General features: G+C 39.3%; 1 protein-coding gene across 1 annotated transcript; it reads right to left on the reverse strand.

Annotated features, from left to right (window-relative positions):
• Nucleotides 1-55: 55 nt before the first annotated feature.
• CDK7 (cyclin dependent kinase 7) lies at nt 56-21,316 on the reverse strand. Its single transcript, XM_054652183.2, has 12 exons — nt 19,316-21,316; nt 19,051-19,110; nt 15,958-15,991; nt 14,070-14,137; nt 12,207-12,275; nt 10,772-10,882; nt 9,515-9,633; nt 8,399-8,498; nt 6,561-6,647; nt 4,665-4,814; nt 2,974-3,121; nt 56-273 (listed from the first exon to the last, which is right to left on the reverse strand). The coding sequence occupies exons 1-12, from the start codon at nt 19,373-19,375 to the stop codon at nt 248-250; spliced, it is 1,032 nt and encodes a 343-aa protein (XP_054508158.1). The 5' UTR covers nt 19,376-21,316; the 3' UTR covers nt 56-247.
• Nucleotides 21,317-21,440: the final 124 nt, after the last annotated feature.

A 21,440-nucleotide genomic window follows, 5' to 3' on the forward strand; every position in this document is an offset into this window, starting at 1 on the left:
GACAGTTATTGCCTCAGAGCACGACTCTAGAAGGACAAGACAGCAAACCAGATAATCTTTTTTTCTCAATAATGATTTTATTGTAAAATGAAGGGTTAATAAAAGTTCTCTGTCCATAAGGAAATAATAAGTTCATATTTTATATATGAAAATACTGAAAAATAACCATCCAGCGACGATTACAGCATTTTATCAATGGCTGGGACTCAGGGCATTTTCACTCATTTTCACTCATCATCCACAGCAATCAAAAAATCAGTTTTTTTGGTAATCCTGAAAAGTGTAAATCACATTGTTAATAAAGTATAGAGGTCCAGCCTCCTCCTCAAGGCCCCCTCCTACTCTTAACTGTTGAATGCTGCTTATGACAGTGGCAGTACATGATAACATTTTCTAACAAATCAATGAGAGAGTGCCAGAAGCAAAGTTCACTTGAAGCAATATGTATATTCCAAAAGTCAAATTCTGTAATTAAGTTTTAATTGCATTTAGGATACATGTAAATATTTCTCTTTGTTCATATAAAAATCTAACTGTTGATATGCAAAGCTAACCACTTAATTCTACTTTGAAACCCAAGAAAAGCAAGCTGTTCTAAGGCTTAAACTTGTCCCACCACACACATACTCTAAAGGATTTTTCTTATGTGCTGTCAAATCTAGGACAAATTCTTAATCTTATATATGGAGTGTTTTTGGTTTTTTTCAAAACCAATAGTTTTGATATCAGATTCCTTATGCTTAATCTACATAGAAAAACTTCAGTGCATCATCCTTTATAATCCCTGCTTTGTGTAGCTACAGCTCTGTAGGAATGCATATTAATAGGACTAGAAATAGGTGTTCTGGGGAAGCAGTGCTGCTTCTGGTTAAGTGACAAAGAGGAGATGGGCAGCTATGTCATCATAGAATCAGTGTCTCCCAAAACCTCACTGATGAGAAGTAAGTGATAGCAGCAGATACAAAGCACGTATGTTTCACACTTTTCTCAGGCAGTCATCCATCTAGTGGTAGTTTTCCTCTGAGAATAGAGGCTGTTTTCTGAGAAGTATTTAGATTTGGTGAACACACCCCACAGGCTACAGGGGTTTGTTCTTGTGGAAAAGCAGCACATATGGCAATGGCATGAATCTTTATCCCAACAGTCAGCTCCTAGTGCCAGTAATTTCAAAGAGGATACCGATCAGCAAGCACTCAGTTTATTCTGCCATGTTCTGGAGTACTAACTCAACAGGGCTAGGGGAAAGAAATGTGCTCTGGAGGATGCAAGGCCATTCTAAGAATTTCATGGAATGCAACTTATTTTTCTTGGAAATTACATTTGCACATTTCCACCCCTCACAGCAATGTTGTCCTTCAAATTTTTATTTAAACCAAGACTGGAGGATTATTCTTCCAAATTACTATTCAGATTTTAAATTTAGATGGTAATGCTATGTAAGAAGAGCAAATGGAATCCAGGGCAGCAGATTTGCTAGCTCTATCATTGGCTGTCTCCTTTAAGATTTGTTGGCACTAGAGGAACTACTTTTGAAACCTTCTGGATCTGTCAGCCCATCTAAGGCAGTAACATGAATGAAAATCCACATCAGAAAATACATCATGTCTCCATTTCCAGTTGGTAGAAATTATAATGCTTTTTATACCAATACTCAAAGGTCTCAATAAGTAATGCTAACTTCTTTACCGTCTCATTTCTAGCCAATCTCAAAACTCCTAGCATTTACACAGAAGCATGGAAACATGTTAAAGCAACAATTGTTCTAGCTTGATAGAGCTCTGGAAACTCTGCTCATTGTCAAATGCACAAATTCAAATCATTAAGTCACAGAAATCAAGCAAGCATTTCTCTCTTTTTCCTGTCCTTTAGTTAACAGGTGTATTTTAGGGTGTATACCCCCAAACACTTATCACAAACCTTCACATGATCTTTGGAAAATGACCTAAAATGCTTGAATTAATTGTCTATGCTATTGTAACTTGACAAGTCCCCACATGCCAGAACACCCATGGTTTTGCAAACAATGTGCAAGTAGTCAGCTGATAACTTTTTTTTTGAGATTGAAAACTCAAAGTAGTGAACCTAATGTATTTTACTTCTAATTTGATGAAGACATAGAAACAACAATTCAAAGTGCCTAAAAAGCAAGCTGAGTCCTAATAAGGGAGATTTCTCTCTGAACTCAAGAGGAAATACACTTTTATCAAAGTAGCTCCATTCAAAAAAAAAATCACTCATATTAAAACTGAGTCTCATACTGGCAATAACAAAAAGCTGATGATAACCTGACAGCTGCTATCTAGCGTATTCCAGATGCTAAGAAGACCAACTCAAGTTTAAAAATAGTATTTACCTCCCTAATAGAAGGCCTGAGTAATTTAGTGTCAGATACAGTCTTGAGTCCTGAGCACTTGTGTTGCCACAAAGGTATGAAATACATCCTACTGTCCGGAGGTGGGCTTAATGTTCCTTACCCAGAGTGGTCTTAAAAGCTAACCTCCTTACCTTAAGACAGAGTGAGCAAAAATCTCTCCTCTGAATCTGATCTACCCTCTCCAACCTGTCATTTCACAGAATATCATGCTATGTTTCAGACTCTCTCTCTCTTTTCTTAAGTGGTTTGAAGTTAAATTACTTCCACCTGAGTAAGAGGTCTCAGGAAAAAAAAAAGGTTCATCATAATAGCCTATAATTTACTGGGGAGTACCACTCTCCATTTCAGAATTAATGGAATAGGGTTACTTCTTCTAATAGATTCCTAAGCATCATTGAAGAGCCTTTTTTGTGCTAATTCTGTTAGAACACAGGTCTAAGTAATTCTGACCTCAAACCTTAATATATCATTAAAGGGCTTCAGCCAGTGCTCAGGGAATTAGTTCATTTAGAGAGTTTTTTTTCTAAAACACTGGAAGCATCCCATTCTCTCTGAACATGTAGCTCCTATTTAAAATTGGTGACATATTACAAAGTTACCTTGATCTATTCCATCTGTTCTTTTCCTTTTTAAATTTAAAAGTGCATTTTGTGGCTCCTTTGCAGCTTCAGCAGGACAGTTGGGTCTTGGAAGCTGATTTCCTGGAGTGGGTCCTGGTCGGTTACTGAAGTACTTCTGTTTCAATGCCTTAATGATAATCGAAGAAAAAGAAACAAGTAATTAGTATGAAGTGTAATTTATAAAGAGGTTATAGTGAAACCAAGCACTTTTAATTGGGCCTTAAAAACTACTTGAACACTTTTATACTACAGAGTGGCCTCAGGGCAAATAAAGGTTTTGTTCGCAATTACTATCCACCCCACATGGATCTGTAAAGCAAGAGATAATTGTACACTCCTATTTTTAACCAGTATTCAGACATCCTGACAAAACTAGATTATTTTGTAAGAAGTCTTGTATAAGTGGCTTCTAGCTCTGAAGAGCTTACATTCTGAATAGACAGATCAGATAAGATGACAATATAAAACAAAGTAGGAATAATGAAAAATTAAGGGAACATTTTTGAAGTCTTCATCAGATTCACGATCTAGACACCAGCTGTTTTGTTAGTTTTTAAGATGGGTCCTTCCCCCATACTTCTCTAACTGTGCTGTTTCTACCCTGTAAATTGTGAGAAAGAAATCACTTGTATTAGAGCAGAAGACAAACACTAGTTAGCAAGATTGGTTTCATGTAGCAGAATTACATACCTTACTTTAAATTTTTGGAACCATGAAGTGTGATTAAAAAAAAGTAGCTGTCTCTTAGGTAATAATTTCTTGTGCCAGTTACATGATATTCAATGTCAGCTATAAAGTTTAGACTAGAAAAGTAACATATTCAAGTCACTATCTTATAATATGACCTGAAAAATGACTACATACTTTTGAACTATCACAGAGATGTCTCAAGCATAGCAGAACTAATTATCTGGAAACTTACAGTGAATGTTCTTAAAATGGTGGCCAAAACAGCCTGAATGTGCTCTGGAAAAGTCTTCTAGTAAAAAGATACATAACACATGCGCTGATCTCATGGATTCAAATCTAAGCAGCAGTGAGGGAGTCCTGGCTCAAAGGGGAAAGTGGTTTCTTGCACGCTTCCCTATCAGTGTAAAGTGATAGAAATACACTTTTAACTGCCAACTGGTGTATGCGCCTCATCACAGAAATTAGTATTGCAAACTAGAACATTCTGCATGATTTTTCTTCCAAGTCCTCCATTTCTCCCTATCACAAAGTAGTAAAATTTAAAGTTACACAGAAAAGGATAATTAGATAAGAATGATAGTTTAATCACCACAGAATTTTATGTTTAAGAAGTACCATAAAAGTTTAAAATACATTGCAGAAGAGACAGGATGAAGTGAGGAGAAAAATCTTCCAAACCCAGGGAATAAGATATGCTATGTTAAGACTTAACCTTTAAGTTTTAGGTGACTGAATTCAGCATGTCAAATATGACTGTTGGAAGGTCATGGCTCATACACATTTTAGTTCTCTACCTTGACTCCACACTGGGAATGGAGATGACCACTTAGTACTATCCATGCCTTTCTATAAAACACTGGGATTATGTTGTAATTCATGTCATGCTTCATTTCAAACATGGCTAACTGGCTTAAAAAAACATTTACCTGATATTAACAGTGGTTTAATGAACATTAGGAGATAACCCAAGTGTACTATACCTGAGTAGCTGTTACTCTAGTGGAAGGATTAAACGTGAATAAGCCTTGAAGAAGACTGAGCAGATCATCACCAGCTGCACTGAAGATATGTTGAAGTGGCATTCCAGGGAATGGCTTAAATGTGACATAATCTGGAAGACTTGTCATCCCCTACAAAGACCAAAAATGGAATATATGTTTTTCCCCTAGAAAGAGTTCAGCTTTTCACAGAAAGTGAACTGCATATGGCTTTTTCACCAGAAGCAACTTATCTTTCAAAACACATTGCTAATACTTGGTCACTGAAATAAAATAACTAGAGGTATAGAAGGTCATAAAATCTTTTTTTTAAGTAACTGTTACAGTGTGAAACAGCTATCCCACATGATCTGTCCTTCCCTTGCCTTAGTTGTGACCAGTCCAAAAGGAAAAACTGCTAAAGAAAGTAGGAAAGAATTTTAGACTGGGTCAGACAAATGAAATAAAACCTCCTTTAGTGAACTGACATGGCAAGAGGGAAAATATTTACGAAAGAGTCAGTCTTCACCTTATCTACATTAATAAACATTATCTGAACATCATGTGCATTTTGATTTTAAAAGCACAATTGAAACTTTATATGGGCAATGGGAGGAGGGAAGGAAAATACGCACCAAGCAGTTAGACAAAAAATTAACTGCATACTTTTTTGTCCTCTAGGTATGAAATCAACCCCATTGTGTTCACATTCTAGCATAAAAATTACACAGACAATGGTAACAGACAATTACACAAACATAATGATTTTATAGTGTCTTAAGTATTTAAAGCCTTAGCTGTCACACTTCAAGTTTGTCCAAGTAAAGTAAAATATTAAAACAAAGTCAAATATGTGTTCAATCAGTTATAATCTTGATAGTAAAGGCTGCAATTATTAAAATGTACACATTTGGAAATGAACTTGGGAATTATGTCATCTTTGTTGTGTTAACCAATCTCCTATTCCCTCTTTTCCCCACTAGTATCTTAAATTTTCCTCTCCACAGGAAGCAGAAATGTCATTTCAAAAACCTTCATGCATTCCATTTAGAACCCTCAAGAAATATCAGAATTGTGGGGGCCTAGCAGTGCCTCACACAGCAGTTCTCCATTTGGCTACAGCTCAATTTCATGATCACATACCAAAGCATTCCAGCACCACTTACAATAAAGAAAAGCTGCATGGAGAGAAGACAGAGGTGAACAAGTCCAGTGAGCGCTTCCACAACTCAATAACAAAAGACAACATCCTGATCAGGGAATTCTGGACTCCCTGTGTCCAGAACTGGTACTACTCCCTGGCAACTGGTACAAGTAGCTCATCAGACATTATGCCCTCCTTCCTGTCACTCTGTTTAATAATCATGGTTAGGTAGGTCATTGTGTGACATGACAGTAAGTTTGGCCTGGTGTTACTTAACTTGCTGTCATCTCAGAGAAAATTGTACTGGTTGTATTTGTTTCAGGATCATTATTGAGGCAAATTGTTTATCCTTAAAGCTGTTGGTCTGTGTTTTGTACTATCCCCAAACTGTAATTTACCAAGGCCAACTTAGGTCCCTGCAAATGGTTCCTACTTCTGAAAGTGATTAAAGCCTTCAAGGTTAAAGCATGCTAATTAAACAAGCACCTCAAAAACGTTAAGCAGCAACAATAATCTCACACTAGTAGCCATCTGAAACTGTGCATATAGAAAGGGAATCAAGAAGTGTTGATACTGTTACTGTTAACCAGAGGTTTGGTCTGAGAGAAACAACAAATCTCAGCTGCTTCATGAGATGAAGCAGCTACCTTCTGAAAAATCTACTCAAGTATTCTGGTATAATCATTTAATTTCAAGAGCTAAAATAGAGAGTATCAAGTAAAACCAGTATCGGTCTGTTAAACAAAACGACTCACAGGCCATTGTTCTTCCGTTGGAGTGCCCAGTGTTTCAAATATCCTTGTCAGCTGGTCAAGATCAGAGTCTCCAGGCAAAAAAGGAACCTGGAAAAAGTACATGGCATTTGATTGAATTAGCTTCTGAACTTCAATTTTAGAAAGAAGCTTTGAGTGATACTGCATAATTGCAAGGCAAAAGCCCCCTGTATACCACCTCCCCACAAAGAGGTACACTCGATATTTGAGGCATCCTATTTATGCTCAAATAGATTCTGAAAGTTTCCTGAACCTAGGCTTGGTATCCTTGACTTGACAGCAGACAGCTTAAACATAAGACTATGTTTAATCACAACCATATGAATGTAAAATTTACTAAACACAGAAAAGATTTTATATCTCAGTTGTCAGCCTAAAGTCAGTTGGTCATGGTGATCTTTTCACCACTTGTTCTCAGAAGGTAGCTTTTATATATATTTAAAGTGAATCACAAGTTTGCCTTATGAAATTAAATGAAAACATGAGGGAGAGTAGAGACCCACTAGGATGGAAAACTGTCTCTGATCAGTGTCACATGTCATTTAAATAAAGCAAAAAACTGAAAAGGGGCTATCTGCCCAGTCCAACTTCTAGCTCACATATCAGGCACACAATGTAAGGAAAAAGAAATTTGGTGACCAAAGCAAATGTATGAAGAATTAGGGGCAGTGTTTAATTAATTTGGACAGAAAAACCATAATGGATATCCCTAGTAGACAGCATACTATATTGTGGCATCACTAAAGCCCCTTGAATATAAACTGCTTTCATAAAAAGCTCTCAGAAGTTGCATTGTTCTGAAAAAGGACACATACATTTCAAAATATCACAGTGATAAAAACTGAACCATAGTACACTTTGTGTTTTGTGACAAAACAAAGAATCAACTGAATTCAAAAATTATTGGCTTACTAACTTTGCTTAAATGCATTCAGATTTAGCAGGTCTAATGCATATTTATGTATCCATCACCAGTGCTGCTTAAAGAGCCACTGTACATTTCCATATTTGACCTGCCAGTCAAATTCAACCAGCACACCTATTTGGTGTGACTAATCAAAGCAAAAGGTTTCTTTAAAAGTGTTTTCACACACAAGTCTGTTGATGATATGGCCACAAAAGCATTCAAAGGTGCAGAAACCAAGCAGAAGTCACTTAGTCATGGAAGATAAATTGTACTGCAGGCTACTTCATGCCTTCAGCTGTGTACCCCAGCCCTCCACTGCTCCCCTCACACTTTAATGTCTTCTCCAAAGAGCTGTAAAATAAACATTCCACTTCAGTGGAAAATACTCAAGGACCATTACATTTGTGTACCACACTGAGGACTGCGATAGGATTATCCTGATGTTAACCTTCACAGCTTCATTCCAGTATTGTAAACTAACTGCATTTTAGAAGAACATTATTCCTCCATTCATTTTCAATAAAACCACAATCAAGGTACTGGTAATTATAACTGAGGAACAGTGTATAAGGGACAGCACAAGCACGTATATGCATGTGATATTATATTCCTAGAACAGTAGTGAACTGAAATAGGTGATTATGGACTGCAAGAGTTACCTACTTGACCTCTCCCAAGGCAAGACTGGGACAGTTTGTTGCAACTTTTTAACCCAGATGTTTAAAGACTTCCAGTGCTTGTGATGTTTATGAAGCCTCAGTCAATCCCAAAAGCCACTTTCATTACAGTTAATAAGATTTTGGAAAATCTCTTCTGGCCTGTGTTCACCTGCTTTTAGCAGGGAAGAAAAAACCCATAGAGAGCCATAGTGAACAGAAGGACAAATACAAAATGCTTACATTTGAATACTTACTCTGAGGAGCAATTCAGCTAAAATACAACCAACAGCCCACATATCAACACCAACACCATACATTCTAGCCCCAAACAATAGTTCTGGGGCTCGGTACCACCTGAAAAGAAAACACATTTTGGAAGAATAACCTGGCTTTGCTCATGTCAAATGCTACATACTGTAGCAATGCAAAAGCTAAAAAAAGGATTTAACTTCTACCTATATACTTTTCAGACATTGAAGAGCTGTATTCTACAAACTGTTTTGTTTAAAAAAAAATGAATAAATTTGCACACACCGCACCCTAGGGTCATGTACAACCACAGATTAATTGCAGTTTCAACTGACGTGATTACAAGTATTGAAGAGCAGACACACAAGGAAGAAAATTCTTAACATGCAGGTAAACTGAAATTTTCTTAAAATTTTATGTTGAATGAATCACAGCAAGACAGAATTCCTCCCATCTCCCAAGAATTTCCGTATCAACAGACCTAAGTACAGAGACTACTTTTATGTAAAATGAGCCTTGTTGTTTTGAAAAAACTAGTCACACTGCCTAAGAACAATCAAGTTCAATGAAATGACACTGCATTTGACATTGTAAAATTTCTGTCTTTTGAATAAAGGTGTTAAACCAGCTTTGCCTGAATAGCTTTAGCACACCAGCAGTCAGAAAGCAAAATGTTGCGTATTTTGCAGCCCCACTTTTTATAGCATACCTTAAATAAGCATGCCAGAAAAACCATTTATAAATATTTAAATTGGTTCAAGTGTTTGTCTCAAAATAGGTAATGTGAATAGCTCCAAAAATGGTTCTAGGTTCTTGTGATTAGCAGAAAGTAGCAGCTGTCTTGCTCCAAAATCCAGGCTTCTAAGCAGATATGTACTATTTCCAGACATTTCAAAAGAGTATAATTTTGACAGATAACAAGAACCACCCCCACAGATGCATACTCAAGCAGCTCTTATGGAGACTTTGTTAAACAATGCTTCCTTGTGGTATTTTTATGCAGCTCTTGCCACATCACATGAGCAGATGCCACTCTGAATATGTTGATTTGACATATTTCAAGAAACACCTATAAAGCAACTAAACAATCTCTGTGTAAAAAACAAAATAGAGTGTCTTACCTTGTGACTACCTGGTGTGTATAAACTCTGTTTGGGCTTCCAAAAGATTTTGCCAAGCCAAAGTCAGCCAATTTTAAAACACCATTTTCATCTAGCAACAAGTTATTTGGTTTAAGATCCTGTCAGTATAGAAAACAAATAATGAGATTTGCCAGTATTGATAAAAACAGACATATAATGAATCTCCTGGCAGACATGTCATAACAGTGTTGTAAAATGAAAGATATGATTCTATCCTAAAACCTACCTTGTGAGCAAAAAAATTTAAACCCCCCAGTATTTCATCATATATGAAAACCATAGTGAGACAGGCCCATTTAATATTAACACATTTAACTTGCAGAGTTTAAAAAAGCCTCCTGATAGGTTTTACATTTTCTGCAAGTACAGCAGTTTTGTTATCTGCACAGCTGCCAAATGAATAATAAAAAGACTTGGCCAATGCTTCAAATAATGGCAGAAATCACAGAAATCACATCGTTCAATACAGTATATTGTGGGCCGACCTCAGGCCAAGAGAGGTAAATCCAACAGTACCCAACCCAAAAGTATCCACACAGCCATTTGCTCTTTTTATTCTCATCCCACCCACCACCCTCAGCAGTACAGAGGAGAGATCAAAAGCAGGAAAACTCTAGGAGCAGTATAAAGGCAGTTTAATAGGAAAGAACTAAAAATCAAAGCAAACAAGCAAGGTCATGGAAATCCTTCACCACCCCCCAAAAGGAGAGTGATACATAGTCTCCAAACAGCAGCCAGCTTGGAAACCAAAATTCCTCCTTTTTCCTCTACCCCAGTTTTTACCACTGACCAAGGCATTATATGCCATGCGGACAACTTGGGTCAGCTGCCCCAGCTGTGTCTCCTCCTTACTTCTTGCCCCAAGCCTACTTATCACGGCAAGGGCAGAGTGAGAAAAAGAGAAAGCCTTGACACTGCCTGATAGAAAGGAGAAAGCCTCAAGAGTTCAGCTGCTGTGAAAAAAAGTCCAATCCATCCCAGGCAGACCCAGTTCACAGAGATAATTAAAGTCACATCTAACTGGTGAACCTTTTATATAGGTATCAAAGTCATAACCACATCAGTAAATCTTAACATTTCTGGTACTGCTATTATGTCTCCAAAACAGCAAATATGAATGCTTATGGAATGAGACTGTCTAAATTCCAAAACTACCTTTATTAGTCTTTAGACTCTAAATTCACCCAATGTGATTTTTGTTGCAGGATGAGGGCTGTCAATTTAGTACATGCTTACCCTGTGTAGAATCCAATGCTGATGCAAATATTCTAATCCTTGAAGTGTCATCAGCATATATGCCTTGATGTGAGACTGCGTCAACACAATACTTGTATCCTTTATAATAACCTGCAAAGTGTTGAAATCATGGTAAAGCTCAGCACACAAGACAACCTTATCTCCATTCTTTCAGCTCAAAAGTTATTTCCACCTTTAAGACAGGCTTCAGATTGGCAGTCATATATTCTCTACCATTTCAGCCTTTTTCCAGAAAAATAGGTCAATTCTGGAGATCAGAATTGAAATGGGGAGTCCAGATAGCTTATGTGAACTTTGCAAAACCCAACAACGAAAAAATGTGTGGGAAACAGAAGTTTAGCATTTAATCTCAGTTCCATGTTGATACCCAAACTTCAGGACAAAGATGTACACATACAAATGATAAAAGTGACAGTAAACTAGAAATTATGTTTCCACTTATTCCTTCTTTCTCTTTGAAATCTAAGTAACTAATCTTTGTAAATACAGTGGTTTCCTCTTCCTCTTCTATTTTGAAAAAGACCAGAGGGTATGGCCACTTGACTGTATTAAAAAAAAAAAAATCTACTTCAGTTTTCTACATTCTTTGATTTTTAACATTAAAATTCTATGCAAAGACCCAAAAGCTTGTTTGTTAATACTACCGTCCTGCTCAGTAATAGCCTTCCATAAGCTGAGTTACAGAAGAGCTAAGACTGCACAAATTTCATGTATGCAGCATATGCTTAATCACAACAGGCAGCAGTCTCAGTGGCAGCCTGAGTGATACCACAGTACAATTTAAAGACTGCACACATGTACATCATGCAGTTCAAGAGTATTTAATTTTTCTTTGTACACCAATCTTCTTCATCTCTAAACTTTGCATAACTACTATGTAAACAGAATGAATCCTCTAAAAGTCTACTCATTACTAACCTCTATTAGCAAAAATCTGATCTAACCTTTTCAAGACTTGCATTCATCTAAATTTCAGCAAGCCTATCTCTAGAAGGCACCAATTTGCAATTACCTAGCATTGTTTCATTTGAAAACATGTTTAAAGTGCATGTGATTTTACTACCAACTTGTCTCTTACTATATTTTGGTGTCACACTTATGTGAACATGTTTGGTGTTATGCTTATCAACTGCATTCCAGAAGCCATGATCCAGAGGTCTGACTGGAGTTCCAGAAAACTAACATAGTAAACACAGTTTCTTCCTTTAAGATCATGCAGACAAGTATTTAGAAGGAATTAATCAAATGAGAACTCATAAAAACTGAAATTACTGAAGCTACTTTTAAGACGTGATCTTAATCAACTGACATAATAAAAGTCACCTTTCAAATATGGGCAAATATAAGCCTGTTAAAGCAGCACTTTCATAAACCATCTTAAGATACTGAAATAAAAACTCTTTAAAAATCTTACCTCTAAATCTGTTTCCATAAAATCAAACACCAGACTAATATTCGACTTGTGTCCAAAAGCATCAATAAGCTGCAAAACAAAATACATTATGATTAAGCAGGCTCTGATTCTTCCAGTTTTCTGAAATTCATCACCACTGTAGTCTGCACGTGGATTTTCTGCTTATTGAGAATTTGCTTAAGTTCTTTGACTTGTAACACAAAAATTCTTACTCAGTTTAGCTTCTTAACTCAGTTTCCAAACTAGGAAAAAAATCCCATTAAATATGGCAATAACATTTCACATGATTGCCCTTCCTTCCTGGAGATAGGAAAAAAGAGCAAGAATTAACTTTATCATGTTAACTACAACAGATAATGTAATGCAAACCTTGTCTTCCAAACTTTCCTGTTCTAACTACCCTTTATTGAGACAAGACTAAGTTTGCCCATGGATTCAGCTTTGTGTATCTCCTTCCTGTAAGCACACAGTATTTAGAAATTTTAAGTGTTAGGCTTAGAAACTTCAGACATTTTTACATGTGTATTCATTTTTGTAGCTAGCTTTCCAAGGTAACTAAAACTCTTTTCAGGACATCCAAACAGCCCTTTCTTAGGATGAAGCTGTGTAATGATACGATCAATTTCTAATTTGAGATAACACAAGCATGATACTGAGCAAAAGCAAGAGATCATTTAGCCTGGTGCTCTTCCTTCAAGATGAGGAAGGTATGTGTGCAACTGGTGCAGCTCATTCCTCAGTCTCAGTGTGGTAACCACACAAATTGGCAAATTGCACGGTATTTGTTTGAATAGTTCAGAATAGCAGTGACTGTGCCCCTTACACTCCTAAAACCCACAAAAGTTTTGTAGGGACTACTAAGAGGGGCACAACACCATCTCTTGTTTTTAGAACTTGCTTCTGGAACTCCTGATCATAAATTTGTCTAACTCTTTTTTGAACTGTTGATGCAGTTTGCTTCTACACGGCCCATGGCAACACATCCTATGAATTCATTACACACTGAGTGAAGTGGTACCATCTCCACTCCTGCTGCCAATAGGTTTTAAATACATCTCTTATTTCTAGGACGATGGTGTTTGGAAATGTAATTCCTGCATGGACACCACCTATCACCTTGGTTTTGCAGACCTCCCCATTACCAGCTTTTCCCTCTCCAAAGTGATGAATTCCTCAGTTTTTCATAAAGAATATGCTCCATCCCTCTGCCATTTTAGTTGTCACCCCCGGCATATTCTCTATCCTTGACAGCTAAAGCCACCACTTTGAAAGTAGGGTCACAATCCAGAGGAGAACCATATTTCCACTTTGAAAAGTATATGGAAAATTCGTATTTCATGTACTTAATCATACTGACACTTTCTAATTATCACTATGATCTAACTTTATAGTGTCTTTACCTCCAGTTGGGTATCTGTAGGTGTAAGTATACCAAAATGTAACTGAAACTAAAAAGATACCAGTCTTACTCCTTCCAAAAGAGATTTTAAACATCATATCTATGTGCTGAAATAAGCCTGCTATTTTATACATGCTAATAAGCCACATGACTTCCCCATTACCATTGCTTTAAAAAGCCTGCTTTTTGACTGTCACCAGTTTCATATGAAGCAATCAATCAAGTAAATTCAGCGCTGTGTTCATTAGTAATTCTATCAGAGATGCAAAACCAAGCAATCTACATTTTCACAATTGTTCCACCATTAGCATCTATGTAGGCCCAGGCAAAAAACTGAAAGGATTTAAAAAAAAACCACCTTTGCCTTTGTTACTGAAATAGGCACATAATAATTGACATAATAATTGTTGAATTACTGAAAGTATTTGTAGACTGATTCTAGAACTAGCATTTATTTTACTTACACCAATAATATTTGGATGGCTTAGCTCCTGTAACAGTTTTATCTCCCTGAGGGCAGTCCTGTTGATTCCTACATTGATGGAAAGAAGAAAAGAAGATGAAAGAACAAAATAAAAACTCTGGATTAAGCTCCAAATAAACCTGTTGTTCTGCTACTCACAGACTATTTACTACTACAAATTACATTCTTAACACTAGTCAATTTGCTAAGTAACACGGACATTGCGAAAACTAACTAAATTGCTGCAAAATAAAAATGGGCATACACTTTCTTCCATGGCAAGTCCATTTCACAACATAGTAATCAGGCTTAGATTATGAAGCAACACATCTACATTTTGGCAAAAAGGGAAAGTTGTAGGAAAAAAAAATCACCTTTTTCAGGGTATTGGAAGACTTCCTTTAATTCTAAAGAAAAGTTTCATTTTGCAATCAGTCCCTCAACACGTCTCACTTCCAGAGGGAGGCATACCGTCAACACTCATTAATAAACCTCTTTTCTTTTTGACATATCATTATCTAATAATGCAAGGCACATTGCATTAAAATGTAAAAAACACAAAATGTTTTTCTACATTCATGCTGTAGCATATATAAGGCATAAAAGAGAGAGTGACCAAAACCTGATTACTCTTGCTTGAATCTTCTCATAAGCAGATTTGATTGAGTTAAAATCAGGGTCCAACAGGGAGCAAATGGTGCCCTTCAGCAGTCACACTGATGGCATTGTATCAAACCATGGTTCCTGCAGGGTACCAATTCCTCCTTCAAAAATGCTAGAATGTGTGGCTTGTATGAAAACTGGCAAGCAAATACTCCTGTGGTGTATCATGCAGGAAGTTGCAGCTGCACATGAGCTGAAAACCAGTGCTCTTCTAAAACCTGTCATATGATTCAATGGTAAGACTAGCAAAGTTTTGGGTCAAGCTACATGGATTACTTTACATTCCTGCTTTGCCTGTTTTAATTACATGTTTTGGAATCAAATTAACAAACGCTGCTTTTGGGTAGGCACAGTCTTAGATGAAAACAAAAAAGCATGCCATGTTATCAGATAACACAGGGAAAGCAGATATGATCATTATTTTGAATAACATCTTTCATCTACAGCTAGACACTGTAGAGGCCAAAAGTAATGACTGTCCCTAAGGGCCATTAGGCCACTGAGGGCCAAGTGGATCACAACTCTCAGGTAGCTGGCCAAATTGTGAGACTCTGGGATGAGTGATCAGTTTCTCTTTAAAAGAAAAGAACTGGAGAGTTGATAGCGAAGACTCTTCACTGGAAAGCTGGTAACCTGATGAAAGAGTCCTGAAGGACAGCAGCCTGCACACAAATAAAATTCTGCACCTCGCAGGCAATAAGACCAAGATTACTTAGTTTCAATTTGCCATAGCCGCACCTACAGGCACAGGGCTGGTCAGAGCTTCATAGGGCTGAACATGAAAAAAACAGGACACAGAGACAAGAGTTTTGATCTTGTTTTTATCCACTTTTGCCTCTGAACGTATCACAAAAATAGAACAAAGGAAACATCCGAAAACACACAAAAACTCTCACTCATCTTAAATGCTTAAGGAACAGAGATGTATTGATACAAAAAGGTATTTTAAACTCAGTGCTGTTGTTATTATTACTAATATTCTATGCTATATTCATGTTTGAATTCCATTAAAATTGAGAAGTTATATACTCATATTTAAACATATACCATGCATGCAGGTGTCTAGGCTGTTTTTGGTTGTCCCTGCAGCTTGTGAAGCAAACCTCTACTAAGCCTTACTGAGCTCAATTTTCTCAGCCAATGGTATGGGAAATTAATGTATCAATTCAGAAAAACAAAGCAAACAAAGCACAGCTTCTACAGTATGAATTGGTTTTAAAACTCACCATCTTTAGCTTCTGATCTATGCCCCAGTTTAATCTGAAAATAAATATTTCATGTTAAGCAAGATTAAGATGGTGGGGAATACATTTTTTTAATGTTGCTCCTCTAAGACAGAATTAGTTTTAGAGTAACGAAGCACTTTACACTGGGTTAGTTTTAACTGGAGTTTATTTCCCCTTTAAAAAATAACTGTCTCTACAGCATTTGTTTTTACAAAAAATAGCAATGAGGGCACTAAAAACAGACATAATGCAAGTATAAACTACTTTGTAGCCACAAAGATTTATTGCATCACTAAATGAGCTTCTCCTTAGGGAGAAATGAGAGCTAAGTAATTGACAGTTATCTTAGAGTGATTCTAGTAAAATTAGCATAGGCTGTAAACTCAGGCAGACTCTAGGTCCTTTTGTCTCAATCATCTAATGACTTGAAATTTTAAGTCCAGAATCCTACCATTGATATTTCCAGATTATAAAAGAAAATATTCTGATAAAACAAAGAATGCTCTCCACCACAGCCTCTACCAGCAGCAACCATATAAGACAAATATTGAAATGCTAAAGGAATTAGTGCATTAAACAAGATTGCTTACTATTGACACAATTCAACCTGTTGAGTCTTCAAATAAAGAAACCACTGTAACATGCATTTTTCATCCCTTACAAAGAACAGCTGAAGACCCATTTTTAATATAAAAATTTCCTGCAATTCCTTCAGATAGTAACAAGTGAAACACTTTACGACAATGTAAGCATTTTCATCATTGGTATGAAAACAAGCATGTTGGAGAGCCAAGATCATTTTTGTCATATTTAATCAAAAAACAATCATACTGGATAAGGGACATAACTGGAAAACTCTGAAGTCTAGTAAGGCCCTCTGACTACTATTCATTATTGTTTGTTGAAGTTGGCAGCAACACAGTAAAAAATAAAGGACTGAGGGTACTCAAAAGAGACTTGAGGGCCCCAGGACAATTAATAAAAGGATATGGAGCACAGATAGTGATCCTTCTGGTATCAAGAAATAATACTGATAGGAAGATCCATCGGGTTGCCATGTGGCTCTGAGGTTGGTGTCACAAGAAAAACTTTGGGTTCTTTGACAGTTGAACTTTTGAACACCTGTTCTACTGACACTTGATGGGTTGCACCTTTCTCAGAGTGGAAAAAGAGCTCTGGCACAGAAGCTAGCAGGGCTCATTGGCAGAGCTTTACACTGGCTTGGAAGGGAGAAAAGGAAAATACCCAGCTCACCAGTGATAATCAGTGGGACAGTGTGTCAAAACTTGAGGAAATGAACACTAATGGGCTACCTCGATCTGCTTCATGAGGTGTTGGCTACAAAGTACAACACCTGAAATGTTTCTCTATCAATATATGAGGAGCAAACAAGAGGAGCTCAAAGCTTTGATTCAGTCCCACAGATTTGATATCATTGACTTAAATGAAACCTGGTGGGATCAGTCCTGAGACTGGAGTGCCCTGTTGGGCAGCTGCAGGCTCTTCAGGAGATGCACACAGGACAAAAGAGGCAGGGGGGTGGCATCATATGTAATGGAAGGGCTGGAATGTACCAAGCTTACAGCTGGCAATGGTGCAGTTGAGAGCCTCTGGGTAGGAAACAAGGGACAAATAATGTGGATGTCATTGTGGGAGTTTGCTACACACCTCCCAGCCAGGATGATGAAGCTGATGGATTATGCTTTGAGGAACTAAGGGATGCTTCCAAATCAACTGCCCTTGCTCTTATGGGGGACTTCAACTTGCCAGAAAGCAACTGGAAGCATCACACAACAGGTACAGCCTGGGACAGAAGATTCCTGAAAACCTGGACAACTTTGTGGAAAAGGTCTTACGGGAGCCAACTCAAAAAGATGCCTTCTTGGATCTGCTGCTTGTCAACAGAGAGAATCTCATGAGCAAAGTGGAAACTGAGGCCATCCTGGCCACAGCAATCATGAAGCCATTGAGTTTAAAATCTCTGTTAACAGTAGGAAAGTGCCAGCAAAACTTCAACCCTGGACGTGAGGAGAGCAGACTTCAGGCTACTCAGGGAATTGGTAAGTAAAGTCCCCTGGAAAAACATTTTTGCAGGTGCTGGGTCCATCAGTGCTGGCTACTTTTTAAGCATCACCTCCTAAGGGCACTGGAGCACGTAATTCCCAAATGTCTCGAGTCAAGCAGATGAGGCAGAAGGACAACTTTGCTGAACAGGGATGTCCTCTTGAATATAAGGTAAAGAAGGAAGGCATATGCTCAATGGAAGTAGGGTCAGGTGACATGGAAAGAATATAGAGAGGCTGCTTCACACTTATTATTAGAAAGGGAATCAACATGTGATGATGGCCAACCTCAACGGATAAAGCTGCAAGAAACAAGGCTCTGCTAATTCAATTATTCAGGAAACATTTGTCTAAAAATTACAAGACTTGAGGTAACAGTGCAAAGCTGATTCAGGGGAGTTTAGGATGGATACTAGGATAAGATTCCTCATCCAGAGGGGCTGGGCACTGGAACAGGCCTCCCAGGGAAGCAGCCATGGCACCAAGTGGTGTTTGGACAACTGCCTCAGGCACATGGTGTGATTCTTGCATTGTACCGCACAGCGATGAGAGCTCGACTTGATGATGTTGATGGGTCCCTTCCAACTCAGCAAGTTCTATGATTCTATAAATTTTAAGGAACTTAATAAAGGATAACATTCTGGAATGAAGGAAATTGGACACTGCCACAGAAACGATTTAAAATAAAACAAAAAAACCCCAACTATCAAGGTACAGTAAAGTCTGCAGTTTAGTAATGTGTGTGTGTTGGTTTGTTTGTTTGTTGAATAAACCTAACAAATAACTAGAAATTCAATTCACAGACCATGCAACCCTTCAGAAACTCAGAAACACAGCAAAGACACTCCCTCTTCTGGGGTGGGTGGGCATTACAGACAGGTTAACCAGATCATTTAAGCAAACTTCTCTATAAATAAAAATGCGTATCATGCCATTTCCCATCAAGTTGGTTAAAAAACCAAAAGTCGTTAGGTAGGTCAAGAGTAACCAGACACTTTGTGACACGCTGAGAAGACATTCTGACACGTACCTTCTTAATAGCAACGATTCGGTTATTCGTCTTGTCCTTGGCTTTAAAAACGGTGGCGAACTGGGGACAGAGAGAGATGCTGCCGTGAGCAAGGCCTGACAGACTGCGCGAGGAGAGGCCGCCGAGCCCTCCTCGGGCCCGGGGTGGGCACCGCCCCGCGCCCCCCGCGTCTCCCTCCCGCCGCGGGCGGGCAGCAACACAGGCCGGGCCCAGCTGGGCTGCCGCAGCCCCAGGGCCGAGGGCGGCCCCCGCCGCGGTCGCTCACCTGCCCCTCCCCAAGGAAGTCGAGCTTCTCGTAGCGCTTGGCGCGGGCCCGCGCATCCATGGCCGGCGCGCTGTGCGGCGGGATGTGCGGCGGGAGCGGCGGCGGGGATGCCCGGAGCGGCGGCGCTGCTCGGCTCTTTAACCCCGCGGCCCCGCCGCTTCCGGCCCCGGCCCGGTCCGGCCCCTGCGCGCGCAGCGGCCCTCGGCGAGGCGCAGGCGCCGTTCCCTGACGGATCGGCCCCGGTTCGGGTGTGCGGCGGAGTCCGGGCTGAGGCTGTGTGCTGCAGCGGGCAGCAGTTCGTCCCAGAAGCTGCTTCTGTTTTCACCCTGATCTCACGTCTGACATTCAGGGACATTTCTGTAATTTCTGTGCTTAGAGAGATAGTTTTTTAATTAAAAAAATTATTATTCTATAGAAAGGGTGCTCTCAGGCACTTTGTTAGCTTCTAGTGGAAATTCTTAACTGTACTTCTATAGTTTCTTCATTATGAATAATTACCTACAATATAGTACTTAAAACTACCGTCAATACCATCAATACTACTACTGTAAGAGTAGTACAGTATTTCTCATACAGGAGAAATTCTCACTTGAAAATTAATTTCCCTACATGCCCAAGCTTTGCTATTGTTTACTAGATTAGTCTGTAAGACCAACAAAGTTGTGTAACTATGAAGAATAGCCAACATGTCTGAGAGCACTTCAGCGTCTTTTTTCCTGCCTGTAAAATCATTCTCAGTGACACATCCAGGTGAAACAGTCTTAACCTCAATCCCTGGAAAAGTGGTGGTGTGCCTCATCCTGGAGGCCATCTCTCCCTATGTGGATGACAAGAAGGTGATCAGGAATACCAACACAGCTTCACTAGAAGTAAATCTTGACCAACCTGATTGCCTTCTACAAGGAAATAACTACCTGCATGGGTAAGGGGAGGGGAGTGAATATTGACTACTTGATGTCAGTAGGGATTTCAACGCTGTCTATTAACATCCTCATAGACAAACTCAGGAATGCGGGCTGGATGAGTGGACAGTGAGGTGGATCAAGGACTGGCTGAACAACAGATTCAGAGGGTTACAATCAGTGTCACTGGGTCTAGTTGGAGGCCTGTCCCTAGTGGTGTCCCTCTAGTGTCACCCCTAGTGGTGTTCAATGCTGTACTGTTCAATTTATTCATCCATGACTTGGATGAAGGGACAGATGCCTCCTCAGCAAAGGACACAAAGCTGGGCAGAGTGGCTGATACCCTGGAGTGCTGTGCAGCCCTTCAGAAGGACATCAGCAGGTTGGAAAGATGGACAAAGAACCATCTGAAATTCAGCAAGGGCAAGTGCAGGGTCCTGCACCTGGGTAGGAACAGCCCCAGGCACCAGCACAGGCTGGGGCTGCTCTGCTGGGGAGCAGCTCTGTGGAGAAGGACCGGGGGGTCCTGGTGGACAAGAAGCTTCCATGAGCCAGCAGCGTGTCCTGGTGGCCAAGAAGGCCAATGGTATCCTGGGGGCCATTGGGAAGAGCATTGCCAGCAGGTCATGGAAGGTGATCCTGCCCCTGTACTCAGCCCTGGTGAGGCCTCACCTGGAGTGCTGTGTCCAGTTCTGGGCTCCTCAGGACAACAGAGACATGGAGCTCCTGGAGTGGGTCCAGCAAAGGGCAAAAAATTTTATTAGGGGGCTGGAGCATCTCTCTTGTGAGGAAAGACAGGGAGAGCTGGGGCTGTTCAGCCTCAAGGAAATAGAACTGAGAGGAGACCTCATCAATGTTTATCAGTACTTGAAGGGAAATTGCCAAGATGGACCAGGCTCTTCCTAGTGGTGCCAAGCAGTAGAGCAAGAGGCAATGGGCAGAAACTGGAAGTTCCGCCTGGACATGAGGAAGAACTTCTTTACTGTGCAGATGACCATGCACTGGAACAGATTGCTCAGAGAGGGTGTGGAGTCTCTCCCTCACTGGAAATATTCAAGCACCTTCTGGACACAATCCTGTGCCATGTGCTCTGGGATGACCCTGCTTAAGCAGGAAGGTCAATAAAAATGACCCACTGCAGTTCCTTCCAACCTGATCCATTCTGTGACTTTGTGATCTCAACCAGTGGAAAAATAAAATGACTCTGTTAGATTGTTGACTTT

Source organism: Agelaius phoeniceus, chromosome Z, assembly GCF_051311805.1.
Source record: "Agelaius phoeniceus isolate bAgePho1 chromosome Z, bAgePho1.hap1, whole genome shotgun sequence".
NCBI classification, from domain to species: Eukaryota; Metazoa; Chordata; class Aves; order Passeriformes; family Icteridae; genus Agelaius; species Agelaius phoeniceus.

Excerpts from the sequence above, each read along its gene's own strand:
- CDK7 (XM_054652183.2), bottom strand. The coding sequence starts at position 19,375 with ATGGATGCGCGGGCCCGCGCCAAGCGCTACGAGAAGCTCGACTTCCTT. Across the intron at positions 19,111-19,315 it reads ACTTCCTTGGGGAGGGGCAG|TTCGCCACCGTTTTTAAAGC; the intron begins GTGAGCGACCGC and ends CTCTGTCCCCAG. Across the intron at positions 274-2,973 it reads AACAGATGGAATAGATCAAG|GATTACCAAAAAAACTGATT; the intron begins GTAACTTTGTAA and ends TACACTTTTCAG.